Source organism: Egretta garzetta, unplaced genomic scaffold (genome assembly GCF_000687185.1).
Source record: "Egretta garzetta isolate BGI_Z169 unplaced genomic scaffold, ASM68718v1 scaffold513, whole genome shotgun sequence".
Lineage (NCBI taxonomy): Eukaryota > Metazoa > Chordata > Aves > Pelecaniformes > Ardeidae > Egretta > Egretta garzetta.
The window spans coordinates 127,671-136,532 of NW_009259116.1; the positions used below are offsets into that span (position 1 = coordinate 127,671).

At 51.5% G+C, this 8,862-nt stretch overlaps 1 protein-coding gene across 1 annotated transcript in view; it reads left to right on the forward strand.

Annotated features, from left to right (window-relative positions):
* SETD2 (SET domain containing 2, histone lysine methyltransferase) overlaps positions 1-8,862 on the forward strand; it is a 68,449-nt gene that overhangs the window by 45,658 nt on the left and 13,929 nt on the right. The window contains exons 13-16 of the mRNA XM_035891086.1: positions 2,258-2,306; positions 2,613-2,793; positions 6,770-7,445; positions 8,303-8,437. Coding sequence (XP_035746979.1) covers positions 2,258-2,306; positions 2,613-2,793; positions 6,770-7,445; positions 8,303-8,437 — 1,041 coding nt within the window. The remainder of the gene's footprint in view (positions 1-2,257; positions 2,307-2,612; positions 2,794-6,769; positions 7,446-8,302; positions 8,438-8,862) is intronic.

Consider the following 8,862-nt stretch of genomic DNA (forward strand, 5'->3'; position numbering starts at 1 on the left):
CGCCCCTGCCCCTCCTGGCCACCCCACTCCTGATACAAGCCAGGATGCCGCTGGCCCTCTTGGCCACCTGGGCACCCTGCTGGCTCATATTTAGCCGCCTGTTGACCAACCCCCCCAGGGCCTTTTCTGCCGGGCAGCTTTCCAGCCACTCTGCCCTGCGTCTGGAGCATTGTGTGGGGTTGTTGTGACCCCAGGGCCGGGACCCCAGGGCAGGACCTGGCCCTTGGCCTTGTTGACCCTCGTACAATTGACCTTGGCAATGCTTGATGAGATGCAGAGGTCGGTTGGGTGCGCGTTGTAACCTGCTTTGCTTCAAGCCCTTGGTAGTCACCCCTGTGTTAAGGTGGTGGCTGTGGTTTCAACCCTGTCCTGGTCCCATGTGGATCTGCTGCCCCATGGTCGGGAGGGTTCTCCAGGTTGGCATGGCTTGGGTTGAGTTGAATGGGCATGGGCAGCTCGCCTGGGCTCCAGAAGGAGAGGGGTTGGGAAAGGGGAGCCCTACCAAGGCTTCTGTGTCCCACCTCTCTGCCCTACACTCTTCTGATCTGTTATATATAATATAAATACATTTTGCTTAGCTGAAATGTGGATATAAAAAGCTGCTCGATGCAGGGGGGCTGCTTAATGCCTGGGAAAAGTGAGTTTCTTTGGTAATTGCAGGTTATCTAGGACATGATGCTTCTTCCAAGGGCTGTCCCTGTGCCTGATGCTCAGCTGGGTGATATGGCTTGATATAAAAACCAATCATAGAATCATAGAATGGTTTGGGTGGGAAGGGACCTTCCAAGGTCACCCAGTCCAATCCCCTGCTATGAGCAGGGACATCTGCAACTGGATCTGGTTGCTCCCAGCCCCATCCAACCTGACCTGGTTCTCAGGGATGGGGCATCCATCACCGCTCCGGGCAACCTGGGCCGGTGTCTCACCACCCTCATTTTAAAGAATTTCTCCTCAGAGCCAAGCTGAATCTCCCCTCTTTTAGTTTAAAACCATTCCCCCTTGTCCTATTGCTACAGGCCCTGCTAATGAGTCCATTCCCATCTTTCTTATCAGCCCCCATTAAGCCCTGCAAGGCTGCAATCGGGTCGCCCCGGTGCCTTCTCTTCTCCAGGCTGAACCCCCCCCCCTCTCCCAGCCTGTCCCCATTGCAGAGGGGCTCCAACGCTTGGATCATCTCCATGGCCTCCTCTGGCCCTGCTCCAGCAGGTCCCTGTCTGTCCTGGGCTGGGGACCCCAGGGCTGGATAAGAAGCAGGGTATGGAGTTGGCTGCTGTAGGAGAAGGCTGTTGGTAGCTGATCTCAGCAGCCTGCAGTAGGTGCTTGGTTGAAGGGATTTACTCAGGTCTGGGAGGTGGCCTCCTGCTCATTTACCTTGGGGCGTTGTGATGTCAAGTGTTGGAGTTGGGGAACATCATGGGAAACATGTTGGACCCTGTCCCCGATGAGGCTGGTGAGCACTGGGAGAAGCCATGGAATGGTCCATGGGAGCCCACGGGAAGGGCAAGCAGATGATGGCCAACAGCGCTGTCTCTATTTCTGCAACGTGGTGAAACTGCGGCTGTCGTAGAATCATAGAATATCTGAAGTTGGAAGGGACCTATAAGGATCATCAAGCCCAACTCCCTGCTCCTCACAGGGCTACCTAAAGATGCCTTGAAGACCAGGACAGGTACAACGGGAGGTCTTCAGGTGCTGGTGGTAGCCAGGCACGTCACCGCTGTGTCTTTAGAGGACAGGTCAGATGCCCGTGTTCAGCTCAACTTGCCAGGGCAGGGATCGGTGGCCTTAGATACCCCGACAAACTGAGACTCAGCTGGGATCTGTGCTGGCTGTGGGAACACCAAGACTGACAAAATTAGGGGTAGAAAACCACAATTTTGCACCTGGAGGGTAGCTTGTTTCATGGCAAAAACTGGGTTTTTTTTGCTATTCCGGCCAAGTTCAGGTGCTCGTAGGCCATGGGTGGGATGGGCCAGCTTAGATCCTGCAGCACTGCCTGTAGCGCTTGGACCCAAAAGCCATTTAACCTCATCAAACATGAAATGCTGACCAGAGCCAATCTATAGAAAGCGCCACAATAACTTCCCTAAAACCAGAACTTTGCTTCAAGAGACCCCTTATTTTTTTGTTTGTCTTAAAATGATGATTGAGTTGGTAAATTATTAGCGCCGCGTCGCGATCTTTGCAGCCCCGTAGATATTGGCGTTGTTCTTGGGAGTAGCTGAAACTCTGACCCTGCTTGTGGTTTGCTTTGCAGGAGGTTTACCGGATCCCAAAGAAGAGTCAAGCAGAAAAGGAGAACAGTGGTACGTACTCACGCTTTCCCACGTATCGCTCCGCTCCACTGTCATTTTCCTCGTCTAGGAGGTCAAGGGATGTTTTGCCTTTATAGCTTGGCGTTCCCACTCCTTGAAAACAGCTCCCGTAAATAGGGAAGCTAATCTAAGCAGTGGGTGATGGGAAACGTAGCCCTGAGGCTGATACGGGGCAACCTATAACTTGTTTGACTTGAAGACTCTGTTGACTTAACAGAAGCTCCTGAAACTGCAGGAGGGGAGAGCTAGAAATAGAATTGTAAAAATTCTCTCCCTTTTACCCGTTTTCCCCAACAGCTGACCGTGGGAGAGAGACAGCCGGCCTCCGGGATCAGACTCCTACTCCGAAGAACCCCATCCTGAGCAGAGAGCGGGATCCTGAGAGGCAGAGCCAAAGTAAAGAGAAGAAGAGACGGAGAGACTCGTTGTCCCCTCCGTCCTCGGCGTACGAGCGAGGAACGAAGAGGCCGGAGGACAGGCAAGTGGTGGCAGGGCTGAGGATCTGACTGTTGGGAGCGTCGGATCTGCGGTAGTCCTGGGTAAAAACGCTGGGTAAAATGGTCCTGGTGGTCTTTGAAAACACCCAGGGATGGGGAAGGAAATTTTCTCCTGGAGGAATCCCACGTGTGTGGTGAGATGCGTTCCCTGGCCAGAGTTGTGTGGCTCCTTGGCATTAGGTGGCCTCTCCTCTCAGATAACCTACACCTTCATCTTCAGATAACCTACACCTTCATCTTCAGATAACCTACACCTTCGTCTTCAGGCATGTTTTGGGAATTAGATGGGTGATGGGGGAAGCTATATCCAGCCCTTGTGCAGAAATTAGGGATGTCGCCCTCCTAATGCAAAGAGGTCTTCTGAGTCCTTCAAAACCCATTCCCTTCTACCTATCCCCAGTGCGCTTGGGGATTATTCTAAATTCCCCACTAATTGGGGATTATTCGAAACTTAAACTTCGAGCAAGCCTGTGCCTGTACAAGAGCCAGCAGTTCCCAAGCCAAACAGGATTTCTAATGCAAAACAACTTCCTTGGCCAAGTGAACATCCCCCAAAAGCGTTGAGCGCAAGGGAAGCGATCCAGGTAGGTACGACCCCACCGAGCTGGTGCCGTGTCTCCTGCCTTCCCCTGGGAATGGTGGCCTTGGCTGAAAAGGCGTCTCGTTAAGTTTTAAAGACCTTGCAGTGGTTTGACTTTGTGTTTCTTCTTTGTGGGCGCTCCGTTGCCCGATGGATTCCCACCTGCCCTGCGTACATTTTGCAAGTGATGAATACAAGGGAGTGTGGGGACTTCAAATTTACTTACATCTTACCAAAAAAAGGATTTTTAAACACAGCTTTTCTGCAGAAACAAGGCACAAAGTCTATAAGCTCCAGTGAAAGTATGAAATACTTTGAATTACCACATGTGCAGATGCTGAAGATAAAGTAGAAAATAAAAGCAACTGGTTTGTGTTGCAGTAGCACGAGCTGTGCCCTTCCACATGAAATATTTCTGCTGATCATGTCTGGTGGGATGGGTGTTTGGAGGCCTAAAGATACGGACTAGATAACTGAAATGTAGGTGATGCCTCTTGCCTTGCTGCACCGGGCAGTTCCTGCTCAGGGAACGTGCAGAAAGAGAAAATACTTACAGTTATTAGCCCTTCTCCCAAATCTTAAGTGCGACGACCCTGGGGGCCATCCAAAGCTGCCGTTTCCTTTTCCTATAGACTCAATTCCATCGCTTTTAGAGCACCCAAGCCTGTGCCAGCTCCCAGGGTCATTTCCAAGCCTCTCGCCAGTGTGCAAGCAGACACAGCCAAACCCTCCCGGGGGCCAGAGGAGCGATAGAGGTGATGGTGGTGGCAGGGCTGGTCCAAGGCAACGCGCGAATCAGCGGCTGCTTGGTACCAGATGCTCGTTTTCCTCCCTCGAAAGTTGCTTCTTAATTAAGAGAAGGAAAATACTACCCGTCTCGCGTTTCAGGGAGACTTCAGAGCATGTTAAAGGCAGTAAGAACACCGAGGAATTTCCTTTAAAGCAGTCAGTTTGCTGTTGTCCCTCTTAAATAGGATCTGAAGCCACTTAGTAATTAGGGAACAATTGGTGGTGAGTCAGCCAGGCGAGGAAACTTTTGTCCTTGTAGTGAGCTCTGCTGGGAAAGTTGAAAACATCTGGATCAAAAATAAGATGTAAATCTCTAATACTGTAATTAGCCATTTGGAGGATGGAAACATCACCGAGGGCGGGGGGTGGAAGTGGGGCTGAGTATCGGCGGTGTGTCGAGAGATAGGAAGAAGGATGGAATAAGGATGGAGTAAGGTTGGCCCAGAAGGCCAACCATACTCTGGGCTGCATCAGGAGAAGCGTGGCCAGCAGGTCGAGGGAGGGGATTCTGCCCCTCTACTCTGCTCTGGTGAGGCCTCACCTGGAGTACTGCGTCCAGCTCTGGAGCCCTCAACACAAGAAGGACATGGAAGTGGTGGAGCGGGTCCAGAGGAGGGCCACAAAAATGATCTGGGGGCTGGAGCACCTCTCCTATGAGGACAGGCTGAGGGAGTTGGGCTTGTTCAGCCTGGAGAAGAGAAAGCTGCGGGGAGACCTGATTGTGGCCTTTCAGTACCTAAAGGGGGCCTATAGGAAAGATGGGGAAAATCTTTTTAGTAGGGCCAGCTGTGACAAGACAAGGGGTCATGGTTTTAAACTGAAGCAGGGTAGGTTTAGACTAGATATAAGGAAGAAATTCTTTACAATGAGGGTGGTGAAACACTGGAACAGGTTGCCCAGAGAGGGGGTGGAGGCCCCATCCCTGGAAACATTCAAGGCCAAGTTGGATGGGGCTCTGAGCAGCCTGATCTAGTTAGCGGTGTCCCTGCTCCTGCAGGGGGGTTGGACTAGATGACCTCTAGGGGTCCCTTCCAACCCAAAACATTCTATGATTCTATGAAATAGCATCTTTTTCTGTGTTATTTTAAATAGAGCAAGCTCTTTGGTGGGTGAGGAGTCGCCCGCTCTGGCTCTTCCCTCCTGCGGCCGACATCCTTGTCGGTGAGCGGCGCTCGCTGGGAGAAGGACCGGGGTGCCGGCATCCTTCTCTGGGGGTTCTCTCCCTGCTCTGCCCTTTGTATTTGTTATGTGAAAGATCTACCGAGACAAAATAATAAAATAGGTGGAGAGAGGAGCACAGTAAATACAAGAGCATCGCTGGCTTGCTCTGCGCTAAACCCTCGGGTTTCTTCTGCCCGTCCCTTCACGCCGGTTGCCTCTCGTGTAAACCCTCTAGGCAGCGCCAGGAAAGACTTTAATTATCGAAATTGAGCTCTTCACGACAATAAGGTTCGCATTAACAGATCCTTGCAGCTACTCTGGGAATGCGAGGGAACGTCGTAAGTGTATCTGTTGGTAGCAATGTGCTTTTGATATGTAAATGGAACGCATGTCCGTAGAGCGAGTATACAGCGAATGTACTGGATGCTTTGTAGAATCCATTACGTTAGGGCTGCAAAGCATTTTTGCTTGTAATCCCTGTTTTACCACACTCATAACTTCTCAAAATATCCACCTTTGATCTGAAATTTTCCATGGTTGAGGTCTGATCAAAGTCCTTAGGCTTTTTTTTTTTTTCTTCTTCTTTAACTCCTTGGAAAAATCCCTCCAGCTGCTCTGTGTCTCGGGATGAAAATTCTTATTTGTAAAAAAAAAGAATTAAAAAAATCCATGCATGCTTTTATTATTTTTTAAGCTGAATCTGTGGTCTAGTAAATAGCATAACCCTAAACAGAAACGTGCTGTTTGTAATTCCCTTGTTCTTTGTCATGTCTGCAAACGCGCCGTGTCTGCAGCTCCGCTGGCACGGGGAGGGACGTAGACAAGAAAGATGGGGTGCGTTCCCCATCGCTGAGCCGCCCCAGTCTTTGGGGGTGAAGGTGCTGTGGCGTGAGCTGCGCCTTCTGTTTGGAGAGCCTCTTCCAAACCCCTTCTTCGTTGGTCCTGCATTGGGAAACGGTGGCAGAGAGTCTCCAGCACGGGTACCCAGCCTGTTCGGGGGGCACCCTGCTTATTCTGCCCTCTCCTCCAGTTCCCTCTTGGCCCTGGAGATGTTGTCTCCCCTCTCCGGGTATCTTGGCGCTGCCTAACAGGTCCTCCAGATGACTTCTGCTGCGTCTTTGCATCTCCATTAGTTTCCGCACTGAACTGAAGTTGGTAAATCCAGTGGGACTTGGCTCATCCTCTGCCCTGGCTCCTTGCTCGTGGATGAGCAGGACCAGTGAGTGTTTCTCCTCTCCATGAGTTGCCACGGTTGGTCAAGCAGCTGAAAACAAATGAATGTTTTTAGGAATTCATGCCGCTGTTGGGCATTTGGGTCCCCTGGGGTCTGCCACTGTCGGTGGTGGCCCCTTTTGCTGCTGGAGCCCTGGCCCTGCAGGTTTCTGAGGTCTCACAAAGCCTTTTCTTCTCTTTCCTTTCTCTCCCAGGTATGACACACCAGCGTCTTCGAAGAAGAAAGTCCGGCTTAAGGATCGCAACAAGCTGTCCACGGAGGAGCGCAGGAAGCTGTTTGAGCAGGAGGTCGCCCAGCGGGAAGCTCAGAAACAGCAACAGCAACTGCAAAACCTGGGAATGACGTCCCCCCTGCCTTACGACTCCATGGGCTATGGCACGCCCCACCACAGCTTTATCGGCTACCCGCCTGGCTACCCCATGCAAGCCTACGTAGACCCCAGCAACCCCAACGCTGGCAAGGTGCTGCTGCCCACGCCCACCATGGATTCGATGTGCTCGCCGGCGGCGTACGAGCACCCGCAGACTTTGGTTGGGCACACGGTGGAACCAACCCTAACTACTCCTCAGCCCGTACCCGTAGTCCAACATGTAGCAACGACGATGGAGGTTACAACTCCGCAATATGTAGCACAAAGCGACACCGTGGTCCATCAAGAACCCAATGTGGCCGTCCTGCCCGTGGCCGCACCGGGACCGGTGCAGAGCCAGAGCTACGGGGTCTGGGATTCCAGCCAGCAGACTGTAGCTGTACAACAGCAGTACTCACCAGCCCAGTCCCAACCAGCCATATATTACCAAGGACAGACCTGTCAGACTGTTTACGGTGTGACATCCCCCTACTCGCAGACGACTCCACCGATTGTACAGGTAATTTCCATTTCAGACACAGCATGGCATGGAACACCCACAAAAAAAAAGCTACCAGCCTGGTACCCTTTACTTGCTCACTCTTTGCTCGTGTTCTTAATGTTAGAGCATCCTACTTTGCTCTAGTATTAAGCTGCAGTAGCACTTCTCAGATAACTTCCCATCCAAGAGTCTGAGAAAAGCACATTCAGGCAGGGTATTTCCCATGCACAGACGCCATTTATCATAGTTGACAGGGCCAAGAAAGAGTTTACAGCTTGCAGAGTTGTTTTTTTGATTGTCGATTCTGGATATTTCTAGATAAGAGCTTCCACTGTCACTGACCAAGTAAGCAGTAAACCATGGGGGTGTGAGGTCACCTTCTGTTGACTTTTGGAAGCAGGGTCTGGAGCTACTGGCTCTTGTGTGACTTAAACCAAACAAAAAAATCCAACAGATCAACCTTCTCAATCTGGTTTCTCTGAATTACACATCCCTTTCCATCAGGCTCAGCCTGGAGCTCCAAAGGACCAAGCTGAAGTGCTGTCTCCTCCTACTTTGTTTTTGATAACAAGGGTATTGGTGTTCAGCATCTTGCCAATGACTAAGCTCTCCCTAAAAGCAAGGTGTAGGCGATTGTACAACACCTGGGATAGCAAATAGGCCAATCGTACATGCACATTGTTTGCTTGAACCCCACGTCAGTCATTGGTTATTGCTCTTTGGTTTGGATGTTCTCGTCCACGAGTCCTTGAGGACTATTACTCCCTTCTTGCCTCCACTATTCGATTCCCAGTAAGGGAAGCTCTACTGTGTCCTCCAGTAAAGGGTTTTTTGGTAAAGCAAGCTGACTGGTGATTCCCCATGCTCTGTTTCAGAGTTACGCCCAGCCAGGTCTCCAGTACATCCAGGGCCAGCAGATTTACACGGCTCATCCACAGGGAGTCATAGTGCAGCCACCGACAGCAGTAACTACGATCGTTGCAGCCGGGCAGCCTCAGCCCATCCAGCAGGTAAGGCTCGGTGGGTCGGAAGGGATGGGGGAACACTTGTCTAGATCTGCTTTGGGTTTGCGTGATTCCCCATGGCTTCTGGATGCTGTGAAAGCGTTGGGAGTACCAACTGGAGGAGTTGCCCAGGTGGCAGCGTGCTGGCACCCTTCAGGCTCTGCTCTCCAGGCTGGATGTGGGCATCAGGCACATTTCTGGGGATTTTGAGCCCAGATCCTGTTGTGTTCAGGCTTTCTACCAGCACATGCAAGAAAGCTGCATATGAGTGGGCACCTGGGGGCTCCCTGACCTGCTTTCACCGCTGAAGCCCCTCCGTCAGAAATGGTGGTTTCGGCATCCACCATGGAGGATTTAAGAGCAGAGGTAGCAAAGCGGCTGCATTATAAGCTCAGGGTGCAGTCGAGTGGGTGCTTGGGCTCTTTGAGGAA